Genomic DNA, 27,800 nt, shown 5'->3' on the forward strand with positions numbered 1-27,800 from the left:
TAAAAAATCGTTTTGAAACTAGTTTAGTCTCGGTGGATCATCAATTGTATTTAGATATAGTGGAGAATATTTGGGCAAAGTGATTTTTCGATATTCTGAGTCGTTCAGAAATTATAATGTTAAACAGGTAAAGTGTCATAGGTCAGATTTATGTCAATCGCCGTAACGAAGCGCGAATTTACCGATCTGGACGACGTTCGAATGAGTTCGCTAAGAGAGCGAGAATTGAAAATAAGGTTTTCCATGTGTTTTTGAAGAAACTGATTTTTTATGGGCTAGGTATAGCATATTGAAAGTCAATTAAAGTTTTTATGGTTAATAATCACATCCTAATTTTTAAATGGTGACACCATAGCCCAAAATCTGCCTAACGAAATTCTTTGAAATTTCCACGGCTTATTAAGAAACATTTTTTTACGGTTCGCAAAGTAGGATAATTGCTATTCATCGGGCGGGTTTCTTTATACATTAAAGAAGGCGGGAAAAAGCACTAAATTTTACAAAAAAAGTTTGACAAGTACCAAAAATTTATCTTTCAATATTTTTTAATAATCCTAGTTTGCGGTAGATATTGCGTGGTATATTCTGAACGTTGAAATACCGTTTAATTTTTTCTTCAGGGTGACCATGGCGGCCGGTAGCATGGCACTTGAAGAAACAATTTTAGAAATGGATGGATGAGTTGCTGCGTACTTTAATAATGAGCGATGATGGGTCTGAAAGAGTTCTTGAAAAATTTGAAAAAAAGCGAAAAAAAAACGCCCTTATCCAATGATTGGGTGAGACACGTCAGCGGCATAGAACTCCGACGCGTGACGAAGTCCTAAATGGAGTGTCAAAGCTTCCTAGCCATATGTTCCAATTGTAGTGCTGTTTGTAGGATACAGTTGGAATAGTACTGGTTAACACTTATGATGTTCGTGTTTTCAAGGAACATATACGTCCGCGTTAGTTTCGATAAAAAAATTGAAATAAGTGTGAAAGATTTGAAGGCCTTGGTGTCGACCGCCGAACTTTACAGCATCGGCTTTAGTATTTTGGCTGGTCTGCCTGCCAAGAGCATGGATCAACGTAGTTAGTAATACCATGAAGGATATTTCGCTTTTCGCGATGGCGTTCATTTGCATGACGTGAAGAGCTCGTGATCTACCGCATTGGGGTTTATTAAGACTTCCGAAGGTTCGGTAATTCCTCTTTGATAGTGCCTTGCGAAGAAGATGGTGATGCACAAACGGCTAATTAGCTGCAAAGTTCACGCATTTGTATAATCCGATCTGCAATTTTCCAAAGCTTTGTCAAGTAGGACATTTCACAAATACGCAGGATCAACTGCATGTTGCTAGGTACTCATGTACATCGCACGTAGGAGCTGGAACCGCTTTTGGTCACCTAGTTCGGGTCCAACTTATCATTCTGTTTCCCGCATCTCCCGGCATTGCAACCGCTATTGTGATCTGCGCCCCTTAGGCAGGGGTGACTTAACTATATCTGCCACTTTTTCCAGGATTTCAGTGTCTAATTCACTAGCAACCTTTTAATACACTTAATATATCCTACCGAAAAATCAAATCCCACTATACAATGAGTTCTACTGAGACCAAACAGCAACGATTATTGGGGAAGTCATTAACCAAAGTCGTCGCTCCAATTCTCTAGCGAAAACTGTTCAAATGTAAATTCTTGATGATCAAGGAAGTAAGCTCGGTATTGTTTCTCGTGTAATCCTCCAAAGATTTCTACACGGCACAGTCTCTATTACTTAGTACATGACGTTCTAAATAACATGGGGCAAGTGCGGTAAACAATGGACGAATTCAATTAATAAAAAACTTCACAAGTTGGCAACGTGGGCAAACTTCACAGGACAATATGCGATGTGAACTCAAATATGACTGTAACTATTATAGTTACAAAGACTACACAAAAATTGCATCTAATATCTAAGTTTGAGATGACGAAAACAGCTTTCATACGTTAGGTGTTAACGATTATCATTAAAGGAAGCAAATGGCGCCGAAAATGCCGACCTCAACTACATAAACAGATTTTTGCCCCGAATGAGTGAGTGACCTTTGTTTGACGAAAAGTTAACATACCAGATAACCATCATTTTGTTAGATTCAACTCATTCAGTTAATGTACTAAATTCCCGAAACCGCTACTGTATTCCTTCATTATACATTTCCTCATTTCCTTTTCCGAGAAGTACGTAAAACACCAGTTCTACGTCAAATACAATGAAAACTTCCAAACGGTCCGCGGTGTCTCGAAGTACTTCATACCTGATGGTGAGCTTCGGTCTCCAGCATGATTGTCTTCTGCTACTTCCAGAGGAATCGCAACACTTTCCGACTGTCTTCCTCTCTTCTGGCAATATGTGTTTCCCAACTTCGCTCTAGCCTGGCTAAATGGTATTACTAGACCGAGCCAGTCGGATTTTACAGCATATTCTAAGTACCATAACAATGAGTAGGTAGCCAACGGAATAAGCCATTAAACGCAGATGAAGAAGCCGCAGCAGCAGCACCACTCGGCGGTGCTGCTATCAACAACAAGTGGTGACGACATCTGCACCAGCAATGTTTACGAACTCGAAACAGGTAAATGCTGTGAGGTTGCCGAATACACTCTGCAGTGAAATGTTAGTGGTAAGTCTTTAAGCGCTCATGAAGTTGGGTTCCATAAATTATACTGCTGACGTTAAAGAGGACTGTTGCCGACAAGCGTAGAATATATATATAAACTTTTTGTAATTTCGGACAGGTATATTATTGGAGCTGTATTCTCCTTTTTAAAGAAAGAGACACAATAGCCAGTTTGATGCTGCATCGAGAAACTATTTAGTTTAAATGATTGTAAAGAAAATGCTTCCGAATCCCAGATTCTGATCATCACCAGTACGAACAACGCCAACTAAAAGTCCCAAGAAACGTTGATGATTTAAACATTTGATAACGAAACCTGAAACATTCCCTCGAAAAATAGCTGATTTCTGTATAATTTGCTGCCATTCTAGTCACATATAATTCCCATGTACATATGATATTTTTTTAAGCGAAGTGTGTATTAAGACTCACCTGGTTTGCGGCTGGAGGCCAGGCACCACGGTTGTCCCGCTAGTGTCTAGCCAATTCTACTTCATTCGAGTTGAATTTCAGTTTAACTTTGTATCTATGTTCCTACTCGACTCATATCTGAAGCTCTCATATCTTACATCTAAATCCGTAGCTGATTAACTAAAAAATCTAGTCAATTTTAGATAACGCTATCGCTCAGAATTCGACACTTGGCCAATTTTCGTGTTTTCCCGAGAGTTTGTTATGCGTTCAGTCAGTCTTGAGAAAGTTGCCAAAATCGCCGGAACGCTAGAGTAAAGAATACGCAAATGAGGCGAGAAGATTTGAAAATTTGAATTTTTAACGAACGTTGAGTGCGTAATAGTGTTTAATGGTGTATTGGGATCGGTGGAGTGTTGCTATTGTTTACGTAAATTCGCACACGGTTTCACATGCTCCCCCGCAATTAGCGTTCGCCAATCTTAAAGTCAAGTATCGAAAGCTGTGGAAGTGTTGGTGCATGGCCTACGCCATTGTTGTTGTGTTGTGAGTGTGTGAAAGCATACCATATCTTGCTTGAAGTATCTTTTGCGGTGTGTACGTTGGAGAAGTCACCACCGATGTATGAATTGGAGGAATTGGATAATACACACGCGATTGTAATGCCGTCACTGCTGACCGGCTCGCAGCTAGAAGATTTGAGTGAGTTTTGCGCCATCTTTGTGTTCGTCCGATTGTTAACATGTGTTTGCTGGTATTTTTTATCTTAAGGAACATGCGTTCGTTGGTCGATAAACATTAACCATTTGATGATTTGATTGTTCAATTCACTTCAGTTATTGAGTACAATTTCTTAATTTTTTGGCTATGGCGAAACGGTTCTATTTTCCGGAATGGTTTCTTCTCCAATATTTACTGGTTTTCTCCCCGGTCTTGATCAGTGGATGAACAAGCTGCATCATGAAAGTCGGTTGTTGAATGGTTTGATTTGATTGAATGATTTTGAGATGCACCACGACCATATTCATTCAAAATTTATTCGTATATTAAATTTTTAAGATGGAGTCAGTTCTGACTGGAGTATTCAAAAATAACTGTTATAATTCTTCCGTTGTTTTTCATGCAGACAGCGTTCAGATTAAATGCATTAGCAATTATCATCCATTCAAGTCGTCTGTACCGTCACAGACTACATATTTTGTTCCTCTTCAACACAATCTCTGTTTGCTTAGTTCTTCCAAATATTGATTTGTGTCCCATTATTAGGGCACTTCCACTTCAATTAGGAATTTCGTAAGCTTTGCTTATGCTCTTCCTTAGCCTTACTAAGATTTTTTTGTAATTTTCAAACTTATTACCGAGGCAAGAAATTGTTTTTATAAGTATCCCCACATTGGGCGCCAAATGATTAACCATTAAAAAAATTATGTAAGGAACTTCTTAATCTCAATTGAACTTATATAATTTATAAAGCTTCAAGAGCATCAACTATTTTTTTGGACCAAAAACTAGGTGATACTGTGAGAGCTTCACATAAAAAAGGCTCCTTGGGCAGACCCTCAATCCCCGGATGGCCTAATAAATCACTTAGCTTTCAGGTTACGGTTTAAATCTTATTGAAGATAAAAGAAACGATCAGAGAAAAATCACATTGATTTAAGAGGCTCATCGAGTTGGCTTTTTTTCTTCTTTATTGTATTCCTATATATTATGAATCAATACTAGCGATGCTGGAGCATGTAGAGCGACTTCTAGGGGATATTTTTCCGGCTACTTGACTACCTCTTAATATTCTAAAATATTATTATACCCTGGGAAGTGTCACACCCGCTAAATGAAAACCAACATGTTTACCACCGCCGGAAGTCTTGTGAGTTTGTTCTTTATTCCTTGATTTTCAAGGTAGTGAACGTAGTTCTGAAAAGCGAGTACCTGATGGGGGCGTTGGTGAACATTAAAGGGGCTTTTGACTGTACCCCTTTCCAAGAAGTATATATTTAGTGGATCTAACGCCGGCATCGTGACTTGCTGAAATTATCCTTACTTGACAACAGAAGCAACGAAAGGCTGCTCCGAAGGATATGTACTATCGCCATTTCGACTCAGTAATATGCGAACTTCAAAATTTTCCGATACACACCCGATGACATGGTTATGCTGGTTGTTAACTGAAACTTCGGAACGATGCATAGAGGTTCACAGCGCGCCTTTGATTTGTTAATCCAAAGAAAACTACAACGGTATTGTTTACAGAAAGGAGGAAACTGAACAGTTCCTGCCTCCTCCGTTTGTGCCCCGGAGGAATAACCCTTTAACTCTCCGAAGAACCAACATTTCAAGAAGTTATTCTAGATATTTCTCTGAAGTAAACATGTAGAGGCAGAGATGAAATGAAATCTCACAACTCATGGGCTATGCAAAGAGAACTTCTGCCACGACATTTGGTAATCAGGATACCTGTTGCTATCATTAGGCCGATATTTCTCTATGCATCCGTAATGTGGTAGTTTAAGCTGATACAAAAGACTATTTAATATACGCCAGCTTCACTGCAAAGAACTGTATGTCCGAATATTACCGGTGCCTTTAGGACGATATCCACGGATGACCTACTTAATTTGCAGCCTTTGCATATATACATGTATTCAAAGTACTGCAATTCATATACTAAACTTTTGTTTAGATCTATGGGGAAACAACGGGCATGAGAGGTACAAAGCATTGGAATAGATATTGGGAGAACTCAATCCAATTCTTGTAATGCTTTGTGGTTCTTGGACCTCCATACATCTGTTTGGTGGAAGATATGAAGTTATGTTCCAACGTAAAGAAAACTGGTGCGAATCAGAAAAACGCGTGAAGAAATGTACTGAGACCAGAATTCTGTAGCAGGAGTGTGTCTTTCTGGCTGAAATGTATGTGATCCCTGGGTGATTTGCGGGCGATTAAAGAGATCGAGATCGTTTTCTAGGCCGAAATCAGCATCAGTAATATTTAATAAGTACCCCTTCTTCATAGGATCTTAGTCTTTGATTTCTAGCGTTCCACTTCATTGCCCTGTGTGTCCGGATAGCTGAGTGGTTAGAGCACAAGACTGTCGTACGGAAGGTCGCGGTTCAAATCTCACTGGTAGCAGTGGGATATGCATCATGATTTGACGTGGAGCGTCTTTAATATAACATTTTCGGTGCCGATCCAACATTGTCAATGTAAGCTTCTAACAATTTTCCATACGCTTTGCTGACGTTCATCCCTTACGGAAGTAAAAGGGGGAAATATGGCGAAAATGCAATTTGGTCTTTCAGTTTCAACTTGCTTTGATATCCCTAAAATTCAACCCGGTCTTTTAATTTTTTCTAAAGAATTAAATCTAAACCGTTAGCTGTCAAATGTTGTTTGTCAAACATATATACGAATGATCCCAGGGATGCCAAGAGTGCACCCAGACCATTTGTTGAAATATCGCATTCTTCTTCATTGATTAAGGGATTACTTCCTCATTTTTCGTCGGCTTAGTCGTTTGCCAACTAATACCCAATTATATCAGTCCACCTATTCAGTATGCCAACATCATCCGAAATTGGTTGAAAACATCCATGTCTCACTGCGATGCAGCCTCAGGTATTTATTTATCGATTTTGTGGAAAACTCCTCTCCTCTCCTCTTTTTCATGCGATTGGTACCAAAGATCGGCAACTATGACCTAATAGAATGAATACTTCCACTTTCGTATAGTTACTCGTCTTGTTTTGCAAATATAACCATCTAGTAGTTCGTCCGGAAAACCAAGCAACGTTAACACCTCTGGCACGCAAGGCGAAGCACTTCCGCAGCAGGAGTCCTATTATGAAAAGTTATTTGCTTTTACCAGGCACTCTTTTGGCACTTATGTTCAACTGGTATGAGAATGCCTTAATAATTTGAATACTCTTTGCTCGCACAAGGTTTGGATACTTCCGGTTGCGGGTCATATCTGGTTGGAAGGCAATGAAACACCGGATGAGCTAATGGGTGCACTATAATCTTCATAAAAGTCCTATAAAAATTCTAAGACTCTTCTTGGTCGTGAATGAATACTCTTTTAAATTATTTTATTAAATTAAATATTATTCGGTTTCCTTTAACGTCATATTAGCTTTATTGAATCTTTCTAAATAAAGACAAACAATAAGTTTTCAAATGGTAGAACTAAAAATCCAGATGTATTCCTCGGCGGAGTAAGATTACAGATTAGTCTACATACACAACGTTTTGTTTTTCTTTATTTACATTCTAGAATGTTCATTTTTTTTAATCGACTGGCGCTAGGCTTTTGTAGCCGTCTCCTAAGGGGTTAGGATAGGAGGCTAACCTTCCTTTGTACTTCGTTATCTGGAATGAGATCTATCTTCTTATTGTCGCAATTTGGAGGTGCTCAGAGGTGGCGGTGAGGAAGACGGCGCGGGAACCCTGTCAGCCAAACCAAAACCAAGTGGCCAAGGAGAACCTCCATAGTGGTGGCACCGGGAGACGCTGTACTCACTTTGGTTTGCCACATTGGTCACGAAACCTTACCAGGGGTATGCCGGTACCATGGGAGCCGGGCCCCTGGACTCTCATACTTTGGGTGAACTCCCGTTGTATGTGCGGACAGCTCGGTTATTTGCGGTTGGCCCCCCTAGTGGGAGTTTGTAAGTTTTTTGATGTTTTTGTATTTCTCCCTGAATTTGCGCTCGAAAAGAAAAAGTACCAAAATTCCATGAAACTGTACTGGAAGCAGCTTCTTTATTTTAAAAATCAGACCTCCGGGTCACACTTTGTCAAAGGTTTTCGCATCATCCAAAAAGGCAGCTGAGCAATTCCACCCTCCAGTGAATCCCTTATCTCAGAGACGATCCTGTGAATTTGTTCGATTATATTATGCTTCTCTCGAAATCCAAACTGGTATTGAAGAATTATTTTGTTTTCCACCAGATGTATTGAGATTGTTGAAAATAATAGTTTTTTGAACATCCTTGAGAGGATGGGTAGCAGACTTATCTCTCTTTCCCATACCAGTAATCGGATTGTAGTTGTTTGGAACTAGTCTTTGCAGCAATCTTTTACAAATACTTAATGCAGAATCTGATAAGTATTCCGGTACCGCCTTCCCGATGCTAAGTGTTATAGCAGCATCAATTTGAAATTTGTTTTTGTGCTTTTATGTTTATTTATGCTGTCTGGTTTATTTGCTTCTGAAAAGGACCTGTAAAATCTGGGGTATGATTATACATCATTTCTTACATTATGTTTTGAATCGACACCACAAACTGGTTCACCGTTCGAGTCGGTGTGAGGAGAAGCCCTTCCAGATTGTGGGTTGGGGCGCCTGCATTTTCTTGACTTGCGAATTTAAAAACACTAGCATAGCTCATACCTTGCGGGGTTATATTTTTAGAATATTCAACCGAAGATGCACATCTGGATTAATAGTGGTATTTGTTTTTCAGCGTGTTAAATTTCTTGTTTTGGTTACTTAATTTTAGCTTAGACTGACAATATATCGGGGATGCGTCGTCCTTCTTAAATTTTATTTTATCATGTCCGAGTGGAGAATTCTGTCGCGGTTTTTTAGTTTTTTTTTTGTTTTGGTGGTGGGTACTCGTGGTCCTTCCTTAACAGCCTAATTTAATCAATAGCTTGCCGGGTCCGGTGCCCTATTAATTAAATTCATTGAATGAACAAGATTTGGAAATTCGATATTCCTCGCATTACCTAGGAATCTTTTCTCGGGGAGTTAGGGGTTTATTTCTTATTTTTTCCCATTAACCAAGTGAATTATTGCCCTTTCTTCGGGCGCAAAGGGTAGGTGGAGCTGATCGAATCCCCCATTATTTCTGTTTGAGATATCCAAAAGGCGTCGAATTTACAGTTATCTCTGGACCATGATTCCTTTCGAAAATGAAAGAAATAGTCTGGATCGATCTCGAGCAAATCAGTTCGCAGGCATGTCGTTTTTATTCCCCGGCATTCTCCTGCCGAGTAGCTCTACCCGAAAATATCTCAACCAGATCTCACTTCTATAGTTGGTTCCAAAATGTTACTAAAACAATCGAGTTATGTAATTCAACCTATGAATACTATCACTAGAACAGTGTTTGGAAGATTTACTTAAGAAAACATGTCGCTGCAGAAACTTACGGCAAATATTCTTCGATCTGAATCTTCTTCACGATAGCAACAATAATATTTTTTAAAATATGGCATCATAGCCAAATGCGGAAGATAACAATGGTTAACTACATATATTTAGTTATGATTTTCTACACTATTCGCAAGAAGATATTGTCTTTAGATGGTATTGCAGCGTTTTGAGAAGAACTTATAGTTCCATCATGCATTTTTTTATAGCATGTTTCTTTATGATGGGCGGGTGAACATATATCATTAAAAAAATATTTGTAACTAAATTTAAATTCCCATAGAAAATAAGTTAAATTGTTATGATAAGTGGAACGTATATATATTTGACCGAATAAACATAAAATTTGTCCTAATTGTTCGAAGCCATAGTAGCACCCATAAATCCACAAATTATTTTATTTTGTTTATATCATTCACTTTACGCCATTGAAAGTTACGTTATCGCATTCTAAACAAATAATAACAATAACACATCTGCCCACATGCGAACGTAAGCACACCTTTAAAGGGAAATCTTGACGTCACAATGGTAGCGATTGTTTGGCAGAGCTGCGGTAACGTGTGCCATAAATTAGATTCGTACATGGATCATCTCCTGACCATTCAATTATATTTCCAGTCCTCACTTTTTCCCAGATGTATGAAGATAGAATAGCCCAAATTATTTTTTGCGGTATCTTTAGTTCAGTGCATAACTTGCATACAAATCTTAGTTCATTACACGCCGCACGCACGTAGGGTGGAGCACAACCGCTTTGTGTTTCACTATCATTATTTTTCGTACTTAGTTTCCACGTGTCCCCGCTCCCCGGGGAATCAATAACGTATGCAGGAAATAGTAAGTGCTTTATGGTTCTATGGGGCTTCATTTTGTTACATATGAAGTCAAATTACCTTTGCATTCGCAAACGCACTTATGCGATTGCGGTTAGCAGGCCCAACCCAAAATTACCGGACGTTGAGGTGCTTTGTATTTTTAGCAGCCATTGAAAAGTTCAGATAATGCCAGTGTATGCTAGCATGTGTTCATTTATATATTTATATGAAGATTTTTTGCAAATAAAAGCGTTTGGCTGATAAGAAGCTATTTAAAAAATAACACAGGGTGGGTCGCTTACTCGCAGTTTAAAGCCGCTTAGCATCTAGGAGGAGTTCCAACCTTCGTGTTATTAGTTATATGCATATAAAGCATAACAAGCTTTCTAGAGGTCTTGATTAGATGCATCATTGAAAATTTTCATTTCATTATTGGAATTGGAAAATTCGAATGCCTAACGTATCATCTTCAAAACTAAGTCCACCCTGCAACTTTTATGTTTGAGCTACAGTTTTTTGTATCTTTAGGTTCCAAAGTCAATAAGGCGTATGTTTATGTAAGGTATTTTATTTACTTTCGACTGAGTCATTCCATCACTTTTCTAGGAGAATTTATATTCAAAACACTTTGAATCTAAATGTTTTTGATATGAACGTTGGATGACGCTACTTTCAATGTAAAAGCAGATATATGCGATTAGATGACAGCACAGAAACGAATAAGATAGTGTATCTGACTCCCTTAAGCGTCGCTTTAGAGTGGAGTGCATTTTGCTTACGCTCAGTAGTTATCATGTTGATTGATAATTTTTTCAAGCATTTGATAATAAAAAATATGTTGATGACTGGGTTTTGAATTTTTGCTTGTATTTAAAAATAGGGCAAGGCTTCTGGCAGGGGCGCATTTATTAATGACTATTAATATGGCGTTATTTTTGAGTTATGGAATTATTATCTCCTCCGGTTTTTCCATTAGAGCAAAAAAATCCTGAGGTGGTCGAATTATATGTTTATATGTCTAGTTCTATCAGGAAAAACTTGTACCAACAAGACTATGAAATCCGGTTCCAGTCAAGCAAGAGTATAATGACTCTATACGTACATGTGGACACCTTTAGCTCTTTTCGTATATTTATGTGACTAGACAGTATTCTTTAAAATGATGGCGTAGTTTAATTTTAGGTATTCTCCCTGCGAAAAAACTCGAATGCAAATAAGTTTCACATTTGAAGGGGCTACGACATATAACTGTAGTTAGTTTTGCTCCAGAATTCGTCGATTTGGATTATGTTAGTAAAAGAGGAGGAAGAAGATTTTCGGGAAATACTTAATTTTTCGGCCGGGATGCATAGGATTTTGTCCAACACTTACAAAATCGCGTTCAATTTGACCACGATTAATTACCGACTTTTTTCAAATTCGTAGTGATTCGTATTTTTGAGATTATTTAACATGCAATTTACACTAATATGCCAAGAAAATTTTGCTATTTTAACACCAGGTTTGCTATGAATTGATACCAATTCCATCTCCGAAATTTCATGGCATTCAGATGGCGCGCATACCTACAGCCCCCGATTTATATAAGGTATGTCCGAAAATGGTTCAGACTTTTATTATAATAGCTGTTGGTTATTCAGAGTTGCCGAAAATTTGTAGTATACATAAAATAGGCTGTCAGACCAAGTAATCTAAGAGCTGGCTACTTGAAAATCTACATGACTCGTTGCTCGAAAATTTTACCGGGAAATGGTTGCATTGTTGTCGGAAAAGCAATAGTCGCACAGTCAGTAAGCCTACTGGAAGACTAAAACGTGGGCAAACCGGAAAACCTGCCAGTTTTCGTAAAAAAAAAATTGACTTTTGCGCGACTGACTTTTTGAATACATATCCAGTAAAGACCCACAAATACAGGACAAATATTGTCAGAAGACTAGGTGGAAGACAAAGGGCTATCAGAAGGCTTAAAGTTACAACAAACAGTTAAAATTTGCATTAAGAAGTCCTTTGACGATTCGCGTTTATATCTTCTACGTATACAGGGTTACCAGACAAACTATATGTCAAACGATTCTCCATGCAATTCTAAGCAAGAAATATTCATATTAATATTATTTTCGCGATTGGATGTAAGAGCAAATTAGGAAAATCAAAATATTTTATTCACCGAGGAGTGACTTTTTATCCAAAAAGGGACTTTAATTATTGGAGACCAACTTACAGGGTCTTATCTTCTCCCAAACTGATCGACAGGTGAAGAGCATAAATCTTTTTTACGAGATGTCGCTCGTTTTATTACGAAATGTGCCACTTAACAGAAGGACCAAGATGTGTTTTCATTAGGATAGGGCGTTTCCGCTTAATTTCAGGGACGTTACATTCTTTCTTAACCAAAAATATGGTTAATGATGTAAAGGCCGTTATGGGCTGGTAAAATGTTCTGGAAAGTCGTCTGATGTAAATCTACTAGCCAACTTTTTGTGAGAGTATTTGGAAGAAATGATTAATGACGACATCCGATGGCGCTAAGAAAGCTCTTTTTAACATAAGTAATGCTGCTGCACATATATGAGCTAACATGTTATTAAAAGCAATACGTAATTTCAGTAAAAAAACTCTGCTATTATTTAATGGAGATAGGTTACTTGGAATATTTCTATAAAAAATAATTAAATAATGACACTTAGAATACAAAATCTTTTAATTTTTCTTCATCAAAGTGTCCGTTGTGTTAGTTCGCCCGTTAAAAATAAATTTCGTTTTGTTTTTGTGAAATTCAGGGATTTTTTTCATTTCTATGGTTTACATTTCGGACTCGGTAACTAATTGTGTTATTAAAATTGATTTGGGATTAACAGTTTAAAAGGAGAGGCTTTAACCACATTTTCTCTTTGTTAAAACGGAAACTCAAGAAACAGGCTTGGGAGGTCGTTTTCAGCAGCAGGAATCGTCAGCTCAAAATACTTCTGGGAACAATCAAGGAAGTTAGACGTGGCAGAAAGTTTGGAAATTTATAGTACCCCGACGGGCGCATTTTTTAACCGGAATTTCCCGACAAGACAACGCACTCATAAACACAATCTGGATTTTAATTTTGGATTTCTTTTTTCATTCGAATCCAAGCTTTAAGGAAGACGATAAATGGTCGCTGGAATATACATATCTGTGTAAAATAGAAAACTATTAAGGCAAAAGGAAACGGCTTTGGAATTTTTTATTTTAACTTTGATCAAAATTTACTAATATGCATAAGTATGTTTATCATCGTCACAATTACATAGTCGATTGCTCAACAATTTAGAAAAAAAACTTCCGGAACAATAACAATTGGGGGTTTTCCACATGCAGAGACAGGACTCTTTCTTAAGAGAAGAGAAGTAGTGTGGAATTTCCTATTCGTTAATATTCACATTAGAGAAACCTGTATTTTTCTCAAGCTTTGCCACCTGTAGCTTCAGAAAAATACAGGTCTAAGAAATAACAAAGAACATTAGTGATCCTAGTTCACTACGAGTGTAGTAAGAATTTTGATTTTGATACTATGTATTGTACTGCTGAGTCTCTATGCACCTTGCATTTAGGATCTTGGTACCAAACCTTACCAGGATTTTTTTTCCGTGACGCATTTCGATGATGGTGTTGCTGATATAATACACCTCGCATATTGTTGAGTGCTTGATCTTGAACCTAAACTGATGATTGTCGCTCTAACGATTTCATTAATATGTTTTCATAGGAAAAAATGTTTGGCATTACGGGAAGTAGTGATTATTGGATGATGTAGCTTCGTGCAATGGTTTGCCTTTGATTAGGATAACGACATCTGCAGCAATTTGCGAATGCCAAGGAAGTATTTGCGGTGATATTGATTATATACTATAGTTTCAATAGTGCTAATTCAGGAAGCTCCTTTATTATCCGAAAGATGATATAATTTCTAGCAAAACAAAAATGCGAAATCTTAGCCGCGTTCGAGAGAAGAATCCTCCGAAGAATTTTTGGGCCCCTACAATAGAATGGATGATTCTGTAGCCTACATAACGACGAAATTTATGAGCAATACCACGACCGCCTGGTTGTGGATAAAATCCGGCTCAACAGGTTGCGGTGGGCGGGTCACTTAATCCATATGGATGATCCAATCCGAAAAGTCTATAAGGGCAATATCTATGGTAGAAAAAGAAGACGGAGAAGACCCTGTTTGAGATGGAGCGATGGCATCGATCGAATTGGTGGACTTCGGCGCAAAACCGGGATGTCTGGAGTTCCTTATTAAGGAAGGCTTAGACCGGATACCGGTTGTTGCGTCGTTGATGATGATGATAAAGTCGTCGCTCCACGTTTTTGCGTTGCTTAGGAAAATCATACAAAAGTATTCACTTTATTGTAGGGTATAGGGGTATTTTAAGTTCATTAATTTTATATAATATTGCCTGTAAAAATATCTTAGAGGTTCAATTTAGGTTTACCAATGAAGGTGTCACCATTTGATTTCATCCCGGATTGTTGGCGTTCAACAGCAACTACTCATCCCTTTACATGTTGAGTTTACATACATGCCAAAGTGGGGTGTAAATTTTCTTTTCACAGAATACGGCTATCTGAGGGTATCAAATGGAAGGGCTTGATTAGTACTTTTCGAAATTGGTCTTATTTCTAATGTGGTGTGAAACATACTGGAGTGAAGGCTCAAAGTGTGTGCCACAAAAAGTGAAACAGTTCTCCTTCTCAGACCAACTAAAACATTTGAAAAATTAAAGTGATGTGTCCCGTTCTGATAAATAAATAAAGTTAATAATAGTATATTGAAATATTTTAGAAATTTACCCGAAAACCTCCCCTAAGTTCATCCTAGAAGTTCAAAATTTTGCATCAGTATAGGCGATAATATAGAACATTCTGGAAAGTTTGAACGCAATCGAACCATTATTAACAAACTTATTGGAAGCCAAAGTATTGCATTTCACGGAAATTTATTGCATTCTAATACATGTACGGGGCCATCATCATATAAAATAAACTTATATGAACGGCGCCGTCCTGGGGGAGCTTTTTAAGGTTTTGTTTGTAAAACAAAACCTTATTAAAATCGGTTTACTGTCTGTCTGTCTGTCCGTCTGTCTGTCTGTCTGTCTGTCTGTCTGTCCGTCACACGCATTTTTCTCAGAGACGGTTATAGCGATTGACACCAAATTTGGTAGAAAGGTGGGAACTGTGAACGCTCATGCATATAGTGAGTTACATCCTCTTACTGCGAATTTAAGGGGGGGGTCCCCATACATGCAAAAGGGGGGTGTAAATTTTTTTTTCATCAAATATAGTCATGTGGGGTATCAAATTAAAGGTCTCGGTTAGTACTTTTCGAAGCCGGTATTAGTTTTGACTTTTGCTGAAAAGGTGGGGAGTGCGGGGGGTTGAAAGTGGTCATTTCTTTAACGAAACCATTCTCAGGAACTACCGCACCGAAAAATTTGGAAAAAATCAGGGGGCTGTCACTATATGGTGTCTAGGCTCCGAAATACCTTCCATATCGATACCTGTTCAAATAAAGTTAATAATAGTATATTACTATAATTTTTAGTAATTGACAGGAAAACCCCCCTTAAGTTCACCCTAGAATCACAAAATTTTGCAGCAATGTAGGCTAGGTCATGATTCTGCCAAATTTGGTGAAAATCGCACTATTAGTAACAAAGTTATACTAGGTCAAATCTGCGCTCCTCTGCAAATTCAAGACTATGAGTGTTAATATCACTTGAAAGTGGGTATTTTCACATATTATTTGCATATTTTACGTGCTACATGCTTATGGGACAAATGCACACCCAAATCTCTTTATAAAAGAAATACACAAAACCTTTCATACCTGAAGCGTCTAGCTTCCGGTTTCCCGACTTGTTTTAGTTATGTCTTATATGCATGTCCATAGGTATATTTTGTTTGGCAATGTGATGAATTTTTTGCATTCTTAGCTGTGTATGAATGGAAGAACCTGCATATAGAGTTGCTCACATAAGATTAACACTAATTCTGAAGCTTCAAGTATTTCGATTTGTTAATGGATATAATGGTGTATCACCAATGTGTTATCGATTATCATTGGTTCAAATGTGACAGTTATGTTTAACTACGCTTCATTTTCAAATTTGATTGTGGATCAAAAACAATGTTTTCTTAGGTTTATTGGCAAAATGAATGGCGAGAGCGAAGATAGTGAGACTTTAATTCGGTTTCCTTAAAGTAGGCGGACACAAGCTTAATTTTTAAGCACGATAAAAAAATTGACATATGTAACTCGTTATCAATACATTATTGTACTTTATAGCCCATTAATCTTAAGAGTAAACGTATTGTAAAAATAATTCATAATTTTTCGAATTAATTGCTCTGATGGACGATTTTGATTACAATAAAGTTCCTCGAATTGAACAACCTTTCTCAAAATAAATTTAAATAACTCGTAAATGTTCCTCTGACGTGAGCCATGGTTAGTTACCAAGCCATACTAACCTCAAAACAACCCAGAACTGTCAAACTGGCTGTCACAGAAAACAGTGTTGCTAATTTAAGGTTCTCCCCCTCTAAAAGCAGCTTGTACTTATGATGTTAGATAATTTGTATTAGATATATTACTCTGTATAAACTATTCGTTTGTCGTAGAACAATCATTTCGAATATTTGGAAAATTTGATATAATAACAAGGACATAGTAGTGATTCGAATTACAGAAAAGATTTAATACCTAGATTCATTTATATACTATATTAACCGGCAAGATGGAATTTTCCTCCCTTTTTTACAAATTTATGTTATAGATGTCATTGCATATTTCATCAATCAAATGATCTCATCTTGAAACATCTCAAACGCCGAGTCTCCCACACTGAAAAACTTAGGTAAAAAAACAATATATCTAGGTCACCAGACTTCCACACCCATACAATCTTAACACAGTTTTTCATCTTTGTCAAAGACTAATACACCTCATTTTTCACTAATTATTCTTAACCCGAGATGTAGAGACACTACTGTGTCAAGAACGCTTTGCATTGACGAAAAAAAGTCACTCTCAAGATTTTCAGAAATGTTTCCGGTTTTCTTTCTGTTGATATGAACGCTATGGGGGGTGACATCAAGTTCATTCAATATTGCCGTCAATTCTTGAAGGAAATAACAATAAAGTGTGGTGCGGCACACATTGGCATATTTGTTTCTATATTTTAAGAACTTGTATCTTTTTAAAAACAACAGATAAAAATCATTTTATCTGATATTAAATAAACACAAGATAGAATGACGGCGTTACTTTAAAAAATGGCCAAACATTTAAAAGGTGTAAAGGAAAATGTATTTTATTGTTTTTCGTGTTATTTTTAACTATGAGCGTTTTATGGAAGCATTGCAGATTCGTCTATATGTTGCTGTCATACAAAATTTCAAAACGCTGTAATCAGGTTTTAAACACGCTTGTTTGGAAAATTAACCATTAAAACTTTTTCTAGATTAATAATTTTTCTCGGCTTCTGAATTTAAACAGACACGTGACAAATTCCGTTGGACTTAAATAAGAATTTCCCATTGAAAACAGAATTAGCTATTTATTCGATTTGGCCAAAGTTACTGTGGTTGTGATAGTTATTATCGATTAAACTTTTGTTACTGCTCATCAAAATAATGGCCGCTGAATTCTTGCTTCAGACGTTAGACCGTGAATCTCGATTTGGCTGCAAGTATTAACATAGCATTAGCTTTAATTGGGAAGAAAACTAAACGCCTTTGCTTTCCAGTTAACAGAGGTATATACATATCTCTAATAGGGGAGGAGAAAAGACCGTGAGACGTAAAGATAAATTGATGCGTTACGCATCTAGCATCTGAGGTTAAAAACTAGAGTATCATGAACATGAAACAAATGTTTTTACGTCTGTTGTCTTGTCCCACTTTACTAGCACGCACAGCAGTAATTAATTTCAGATATCTATGTATATACAATATGCACTCCTGTAGTGTGAAGCGTTTGCATGATTGTTACCATCAGAAATTCCGCAGAAAGGAGAAACCTTTGGGAGCTGTTTAAATGATAAGTTTATAAATATGGATGAGCGCGGCAGAACAAAAGAACTTGTCCAAAGGGTGCTGGGAAATGGATATTTTCTCATTCATTTAATTTTCAAGCGAATGTGATTACGCTCCGTAAGATTATACATATTTAACGAGCTTCTTAACTGTCAGATACCTTGAAAAGTAATTCTGAAGTTCTACTCAGCGTATGAAATGAGGGAAGTGAACTGCGAAGAAGATCATTGTATTTTATAATGAGCCCTTCTTTTAAAAGCAACTTGATTAATTTATTCGCTATTTCATTAATTTATATGTGGATGGACTGAATTTGTCCGCCTTTTCAGAGTTTTGTAGAAAAGTATGTTTTTCTTGCGTTTTTGAGCAGCTTTCACTCGAGATAGTTTGAATGTTTTTCGAACAAATTTCATGAGTGCAATAATGGATTAATCGATTTGTGAATATGAAAACCAAATTGATGGAATTGTTGAAAGTCTCGAAAAGAAATACATTTTTGATAATTTTCTCTGAATAAAACTGAATAAAAGTTCCAAAATACTTTACTTTCTACTGCTTTCTTTATCCGCGCATTGTTATCTATTGTTAGAATCGATTTACACTTATCACTGACTGCCTATCAGCCAGACGGGATTTTTTGAAAAGCAACGGAACCTTACCACAAAAGTTGCAGGAAGTGTTGGATATATAAAATTCTTGACATATTGTGCGTTGTAAATTTTCGCGTTAAGCTTAAGAACGATTTCCCAAATTGCGGCACTAGAATGCCATCTTTTGACAATGAGGTCATGAACTGGAAGGTCTTTATTAGCGCCTTCCGAAGCTAGTGTCACTTAGGCAATATTAAAAGCTGAGATTGAAATGGAAATTGAGGAGGAAAATATGCGTATCGTAAAGTGTAAACAGGTAACGCTTTCAGAATAGTAACCAAACCGAAAATTCGATGACGTTTTATAAAATTCGGGCTTTAAACCGAATATCGGTCATACTTTCATGATTATTATTAACAAAATATTTACAAATGTATATAAAAAGGTTAACTAACTAAATGGATGCCTACTCACCATCTCATCGAACAAAGTGAGCGATAGAAAGAAGCCAGGAATGGGAGAAATGTAATTCCACGATAATCATAATGAAAACAGTTTTGGAAATAATTAGATGCTTTTTTGCTTTTTCGCTGATTTTCCTGGTAGCCAGGGTCATAGAGAGCAAATCCGGGTACGGACTGAAAAGTATACAAAAGAATGGACCCTTAGGTGTAAATTATACTACTACTTTATACTACTTTATACTGTCTACTGTGAAAATTGTGCGGGCCCCCATATTATTCCCTTTTTTCTCAAAGAAAATTCTGGACCCCAAGACAATACTCCGATCCCGGGGGAATCCACCCTTCCATCCCCTTCTTGACAGAGCTGCTTGTAGCACTGATGAAGGGAATAAGTGGTAATGAAATAATAGACACTAGCTATAAACTAAATAACCAAAAGGCTTTTGTCAATAGGATTGTTCGAATGTCTCTTTCACTCTTCGTGTTATAATCAATTTTCAGACTGGCGTTGAGTGCCTTCCTCGATGTCGCTTTTATTTCCTGAATTAAGACAAAACGGGCCGCTCTTTTTCATTCAAATGGAGTTGCCTTGATACCACGCAACGCGTCTGAGGCTCAAATGTTTTTTGAAAATTGGTCGATTGGACAAATGCAATGTTGGTGATGTTGACACGGTTTTACAATTGCTAATCGATGATCTCATCAATAGACTTGGATGGACGACTAGAGCACTATTCGTCATCAAGGCATTCTCTTCCGTTTTAAACATTTTATACCAATCAAAAACAAAACAAAACCTTTATGCAAATTCTTTTCCGATCCGACGTAAACTAGCAGAATTTATACGGGCATGAACTTTGACACTGTACATGATGATTAAAGGGCTGACATATTACAGGCACCTTTTAATGTTTTGTGTAAACACAAAACCTTATTAAATTGGTTTACTGTCTGTCTGTCTGTCCGTCACATGCAATTTTCTCGGAGACGGTTCTAGGGATTGACACCAAATTTGGTAGAAAGGTGGGAACTGTGAACGCTTACGCATGTAATGAGTTACATTCTTTTACATCCAATTTAAGGGGGGTATCCATAAATGCAAAAGGGGGGTGTACATTTCTTTCATCAAATATAGTCATGTGGGGTATCAAATTGAAGGTCTCGGTTAGCACTTTTCAAAGCCGGTCTTAGTTTTGACATTTGTTGGAAAGGTGGGGAGTACGGGGGCTTGAAAGTGATCATTTCTTTAACGGACCCATTCTCAGAAACTACTTAACAGAAAAATCTTAAAAAAGTATGGTGCCTAGGCTCCAAAATACCTTTCATACCGATACATGTTCAAATAAAGTTAATGATAGTACATTACTATAATTTTCAGAAATTGGCAGGAAAACCCCCTTAAGTTGCTCTTGAAATCACGAAATTTTGCAGTAATATAGAGCATGATCCTACCAAATTTTGTGAAAATCACACTATTACTAACAAACTTATAATAGGTCAAAGCTGCTTCTTCTGTGCAAATTCAAGACTTTAAATGTCAATATCACTTGAAAGTGGATATTCTCACATAGTATATGCGTATATTACGTGCTACATACTAATGGGACAAATGCACACTCAAATCTCTTTATAAAAGAAATACACAAAACCTGTCATACCTGAAGCGTCTAGCTTCCGGTTCCCCGACTTGTTTATGATTTTCACTACGTATCTTGCGATGATACCGCCAATAAGCTGATAAGATGATACCGTTTCAGCGGAATTTTAAAGGATTTAGCGTACTTCATTTCATCATAATTTTTATGGTTTCGTGTGAAACAAAACCTTATTAGAATCGATTCGGTGTCCGTTTGTCCAACTGTCTGTCTGTCACAGTCGATTTATTTGGGAACGGCTGGACCGATTGCAACGAAAATTGGTAAGAGTGTGTGGTCTGTTGTTCCCTTTACTCACAGCAAGTGACACCATTTTGTGTTAAGTTTTTTTTTTATAAAATGTAGCCATGTGAAGTATCAAGGTCTCAATTAGTACTTTTCGAAAATGGTTCCATATTTGACATTGGGTGAAACATGGGGTGAGGGCTCAAAATATGACCCACAGAAAGTGTAACAGGTCTCATTCTCAGAACCTACCTAACTGGAAAATCTGAAAAAATTCACAGTGGTGCATCTCTACGAAATCTAGGCCTCAAATACATCCGGTTCCGGTATCTGCACAAATAAAGTTAATAACAGTATATTTCCACATTTTAGAAATTTACCCGGCAACCCCCCTTATGTCCATCCCAGAAGTACACTCAGAAGTTTGGCATGGGTGTAATGGATAACATAATGCGTAATTTGGTCAAGTTTGAAGAAAATCCAACTATTTTTAGCAAAGTTATAGGGGGTGAAACTTTGCCATTTTTTGTGAATTTCATGCAGTCTACAACCTGTATAACGTCATCATCACATATCAATTCATCAATACCACAACGAAATGAGTTATGAATGGGGTCGCAAAGAATTATTTTGGTTCAGTTTTTTAGTCATTTGTATATGAATTACTATTACAACAAACAGACATGTGTGTGTATGTATATAGTATATGCGTGCTAATGAAGTTTGCGAATAGTGTCTAATTCATATAGATATATTTGTACATTAAACGAGCCGTATTTATATACGTGCAAATATTTGTACAGTATTCGGAAATAGGCAGTTTGTTTGTTTAGGGTGAGGATAATATCTATGGCTGTAATATGTACGTATATTTTGTAGTTTGGAAAAGAATGAATGAATGAATGATGAAGGAATATGTTGGATTTGTAGCTATATACGGATAGAAAAATGTGCGTTGAAGTTTCTTACATAAAATGAACACAAAACCTTTATACCCGAAGCGCGAGCTTCCGGTATTCCGACTTGTTAAATACGGCCGCGCAGCTGCAGAGGATCTGCCTTTGTTTGAGACGTAGCCTCACCATATGTCGCGAGGAGATATCAAACCAGAAGATGTGGGTGGGTTTGTTAAATCGAATAATAGGCTGTAGTGACCTAAAGACTTCGTTTATACGACTTAATACTTTGTTGACGTGTGGGGTATTCGGCAGCTTGGAGTTAATTGTAACACCTAGACAAACAACTTGTTCAACGGTGGGGGTGGGAGTTGAATTGATGCTAAATATCAGGTTTTTGAAGTGGGACGTCATTTTCGAAGTCATTCTCATGCTGCTCCCGCGAAAGACGATCGTTTGACACTTTTGGAGAGTAAAGGCAAGTTTCCATTTAGTAGAGGCCCGTTAGAATTCGTGCAAACATGAATTGAGACATGCCTGATCGGACACAATATCTTTCATGGAGCTATAAATGATGAGGTGATTGGCATATTGAAGTATCTTGATTTGATGGTGGTTGGGAGGATGATTCGGGACGTGCACTGTAAATAGCGAGAAGAGTTTTGCAGGAAGCACGGAGCTTTGTGGAATTTCAGCAAGACTAATAGATGACAAGAATAATTGTTGCTGAACTTTAACCTTCGATTGCCGCCCCTGTTGCAGGTGAAAGAGTTCCATGTGGAAGTGAAGAATGTTTTTAGCTTGTAGAATTGAAAGCTGTCCTTACATCAAGGAGATAGGCTATGGTTGGTGTCTTGTAACTAATTCTGGTTTTAATTATTAGAATTGCGTGTTCAACCGAGTGATTTGGTTGGTTGACGAAAGCGAAGACTGAGATAGAATTGCGAATTATGGCAGTGCAGGAGGTTTTTTTTTGGAACGCAGATATGCACATTTTCCGCTCATGGGGAGGTGGGCATTCAACAGACAATGATTAATGAGAGCGGAGAAGGGACGGATTAATGGTTACAGAGCATTTCTTTAGGATGATGTTTGGGATTTTGTCAAGCCCGGCTGACCTTTTATTTTTGCTCTGCTTATTAGAATTTGTGATCGCCGTAGTGATTTTTTGTAGGATACATGTACATGATATCGTTCGCAAAATGACGAACCTGCAGTGCCTTCCTTGTTTTGAAAATACAAGTAGTAAGCCACCTTGTGAAAGGTGTCGGTCGTCCTCGTCGGATAATTAAATTCTTTGATCGAAATTGAAAACCCTCAAAAAGCATGCTGTATACCTTAAAGTGTGGAAAGTTCGTCTGTCAAACGCAGGTAGCGGATTCGAATCGAGGTGTAGTTCGCTTTTGGCTACCCAATTAATTTTTTTTCGGAAATTTAACTTATTTTCCAAGGGATAAGAGGAAGGAACAGCCGAACCAGCTTTTTCTCTGAATATAGCCCTCTATGTGCAGTTTTTGGAAAGGGGACACTTATGGGTAAAGAAAAAGGAAAGGAAGATACTTTTGTGCTGTGAAGATACAGTTGTTATGTTCCACTAGCTATCAAAGTCATCAATAACATTCAAATGAGTAAGTTAGTCATTTCATTATGAATTGGTTCGCGCTTGCCGAACGTATAGAAATTGTTAATTCAAATTATTGGAATTTTAGCGTAGGTATAACACGTAACGTGAATTTCGCCATGAGCTCAACCACTGGGTCTAATTACACACTTTATTTTCCAATTGAAAAATGTAGAACAAGCTCGCCGTTTGTGTAACAAATGGCTCAGTTATCATATTCTGGAACAGGATTTGAACTATTTTACCAATCATGAGATGCTTCCTTTATCGCGAACTATATTAAAATTTAATATGATTTCATTCGGAAACTGTTTGACTTTGAAACATTAACGTGCAATATGGCTGCAGTCTCAATAATCAGAAAAAGTTATTGTGATGAAAATTGTACTAGCGTATCCCCCAAATTCAAAAATATACAGTCTTATTTAATTTTTCATCAAGAAATATATCCATATAATACATCCACCAACAAAAACAAATCTCACATCAAACAGTAATTAAACACGACATAGTGAACATTTTCAATGAACTCCTCAACTGCCCAGAAAACTGTTATCTATTACCACGAGAAATTTACTTTGCATTTCCTTTTTATCCTCCGTTTCATTCAATAGTCTCAATTTCTTTTGAGGTCGGTTATTGTTGTCGATTTGGATACTTCTTGCCTATGTACTGCTGTCACAATGGATTCCTGTTATTCAGAGAAGTAGTTCGAGAACAAACGAGCAAAAATATTGTAGTCTGACGTTTGACTGGCATTGATTTATGGGTTCGAATTGAAACGACGTTGAACAAATGAATGACAGATTCACAGATCTTATGCTTAGTAAGAAGCTGCATTGTACTAAAATGTATTGATCCTTTCTATATTTTGAGTATAAAAGGATTTTTCACGATTTCCATCGATGAAAGTAGAGTGAATTAGATGAGTGGTTTCTCTCATCTCTAGATAAATGTTTACTGTATTTCCTTGATAGGCGCCAACTTGTCATATGCTATTCGTCTATCTGTCGGCGCGAAGACCAAGATAGTTATTCGTCAGCTCCTGGTTTTTTTGGTTCGGATTTGAATCGTTATTATAGTCATGGATGCTTACAGTTGTCTTTGTGCTTGTTCCGCGACTGTAGGGCTACCATTTGAAGAGCATTGAATGAGGAAGGGTATGAGGGAAGCTCCAGAGTTATGGTGAACCTTTTTGTCTCCTTGTTACCTTTATCTAAATTGTGTCATTGTTATACATCTTTTGTTCGGTTGGATGAAGTGTCTGTTTTAACGATGAGTCTTAAAAAGTATTTACGAACATCTATACTTAGTAATTCGGATTTGATGCAGACATATCTTAGATCTATGTTCAATATTCACTAATTCTAATGGATAACATTTTCCGCATATTTTTCATAATTACTTTTTTCTTCTTTCTAGGTAAGTAAGCTGACTTGGGGTGGCATTAATAGCTTTTTTGGTGGTCCCTATTCGTTGTCACATTTGAATCGTAAGTTTGAAATCTCTAATCCTAATTTCTATAACTTCATCGATGTTAAGGTGAATTGATCCAAGATATTTAAATCGCGCAGTTCTGAATAGGTCGCTGAGAATGAAAGTGCCTGCTTATACTTAGTCACCAAAAATTCAAATTTGCTCAGATTCAATCTGAGACCGTGTTGCATGAGGCGATCATTCTATTTTAGAACAAATTGTTGGAGATCAGTTTTGCTATGAGACACTAAGAAAACATCATCTACATAAAGCAGTATATAGGGCGCTGGACCTTTGATGTTCTGTGCGACAGTATCCATAACAAAGACAAAGGGTAGTGGTGAGACTACATATTAGTACCTTTTGGAATACAGGGAATACATATGGCTTCATTTAGCCTAAATAATTTTTTTATGTCTATTTTATGACTTTAAGAAATTGGTAGCTGAGAAATATTACTGACCATATACTATTTGGCCGGAATCTGGTGATGTAGGCCCTTTACAATAGGGGACTACCTTTTTGTCCGTTTCTGCGACTACTTTTTTAAAACATAGAAGGACAATAAATTGTGATGAGCAACAAACTAAATCAAGTCGAGAACAGAATGTCAGTTTCCCCTAAGTCATTGCATAGTGCAACAGTGCGAGAGCTTTCAGAAACATAACTATTAGCTTGGGTACGTAGTCTACTCACTGTTTCCTACTTGTGCAGTCTTAAACTGAAGAATAGGACAAATGGTTCCCGAAATATTTATTTCAATAGTTGGCTGGCTAACAAACACCCCAAGCTCAACCATTGGGTCGATGAGGCCGCCCAGTGTGTTATCTCGGGGCAATGTGGAGAAATGAACTCATCATGAACATTCGAGGATATCAACATGTGTTTTTTTTTTCAGGAACCAATTCCCTTGGTGAAAGCCAATATTGATACTGGGAAGTGGCATTTTTTTTACATTTTTTTACGAAGATTTCGGTAATCCGTCTCGGATTATGCCTGGAGTTACTTCCTTGCAACAACTGCCAAGAATTCTTTTAAACCTCGTTTCGGCAGACAATAGCAATCATTGCACGAGAACTAAAAATTGAAAAATGACCTCAAAACTTTAGAGTTAAAAACTATGTTTTCTTTGCAAGTAACCTCATCAATCGTAGCAAATTTTCATTTGTCGGGCAACAGCTCAATTGCACATACGGACATGTATACACACATGTGGGCCATGTACATTTCCAAACGTTCACTTAATAAGATAAATCTTTCTGTAGCACAAACTGACTTGTACCGATTTTACCTATCGTCAGAGAACACAATGAACTCGTGTTAGCCAGAACAAAAAATTTAATTTTCAATATATGCTCGTACATCTATAAAAAAGAAGAAATTGTAAATAAATGCACATAAAACGCTTTCGGATATAACTAGCAAACTCGTTTAAAAGCAATTTGCCATGCTATTTGAGTGAAGAAGTCCATCTGAACTCTGGCGTGAAGTTAGATTGGAACCACTGCTGCTATTGCAATGCAGTAATATGTAGCGACCATTAGACCATCTAAGTTGGATTAAATAATTTGCGATGTATAACGGAAAAAATATATTCTGGAATCATTGGGGCAAAGTGCCAAGCTAGGGATCAGAAAGATACCTGCTGCAATTTACTCAATTCTCTGTAAATGCATTAATTGTGCCATGTATTGAGATATATGCCAATTTTCCAAGAAAGGGCCATGGAATATCTTGCAATGTTGATGGTTTAATTAGAATTTGTTTAATTAGAATTTGTATCTGTCAACAAGAATGATTCAAAAATTATCGATATCACAGGAAAGTAATGGACATATATATAAATTTTCTACCTTGCTAGTAATGTAGCTGTAGGGATTTTGTTCTGTTTATAGTAAAAAATTCCAAACTTTGTCTTTCTAATTTACTAAATTGGAATTCGAATATAATGATGACTCATCATTATCATCAACGGCGCAACAACCGGTATCCGGTCTAGGCCTGCCTTAATAAGGAACTCCAGGCATCCCGGTTTTGCGCCGAGGTCCACCAATTCGATATCCCTAAAAGCTGTCTGGTGTCCTGACCTACGCTCCATCTTAGGCAGGGTCTGCCTCGTCTTCTTTTTCTACCATAGATATTGCCCTTATAGACTTTCCGGGTGGGATCATCCTCATCCATACGGATTAAGTGACCCGCCCACCGTAACCTATTGAGCCGGATTTTATCCGCAACCGGACGGTCATGGTATCGCTCATAGATTTCGTCATTGTGTGGGCTACGGAATCGTCCATCCTCATGTAGGGGGTCAAAAATTCTTCGGAGGATTCTTCTCTCGAACGCGACCAAGAGTTCGCAATTTTTCTTGCTAAGAACCCAAGTTTCCGAGGAATACATGAGGACTGGCAAGATCATAGTATTGTACAGTAAGAGCTTTGACCCTATGGTGAGACGTTTCGAGCAGAACAGTTTTTGTAAGCTGAAATAGACTCTGTTGGCTGACAACAACCGTGCGAGGATTTCATCATCGTAGTTGTTATCGGTTGTGATTTTCGACCCTAGATAGGAGAAATGAGACTGCCTCGGTTTTTTTGCAAGATGACCCAGATCATAATTAAGATCCTATTTAGCATTGGGAACCTGGAAATCAGTTATTTTTACAGAATTTTTTATGGCTCTTAAATGGAGGAAATTATATATGTATAATATATAGGGTTGGAGAGAAGAATTGTCGTATTTTGTCAATAGATGGCGACACTTAAA

At 37.3% G+C, this 27,800-nt stretch overlaps 1 protein-coding gene across 2 annotated transcripts in view; it reads left to right on the top strand.

The window, feature by feature from the left end:
* LOC119648983 (myocardin-related transcription factor A) overlaps positions 1-27,800 on the top strand; it is a 274,160-nt gene that overhangs the window by 165,534 nt on the left and 80,826 nt on the right. The window contains exon 1 of one of the 2 annotated variants that reach the window (XM_038050903.1): positions 3,227-3,758. The exons of the other annotated variant lie outside the window; for it this stretch is intronic. Within the exon in view, the coding sequence (XP_037906831.1) occupies positions 3,677-3,758 (82 nt within the window). The 5' untranslated portion in view covers positions 3,227-3,676. Of the gene's footprint in view, positions 1-3,226; positions 3,759-27,800 lie in introns of those variants that run through there. 2 annotated transcript variants of the gene reach the window in all.

Source organism: Hermetia illucens, chromosome 2 (assembly GCF_905115235.1).
Source record: "Hermetia illucens chromosome 2, iHerIll2.2.curated.20191125, whole genome shotgun sequence".
NCBI lineage: Eukaryota > Metazoa > Arthropoda > Insecta > Diptera > Stratiomyidae > Hermetia > Hermetia illucens.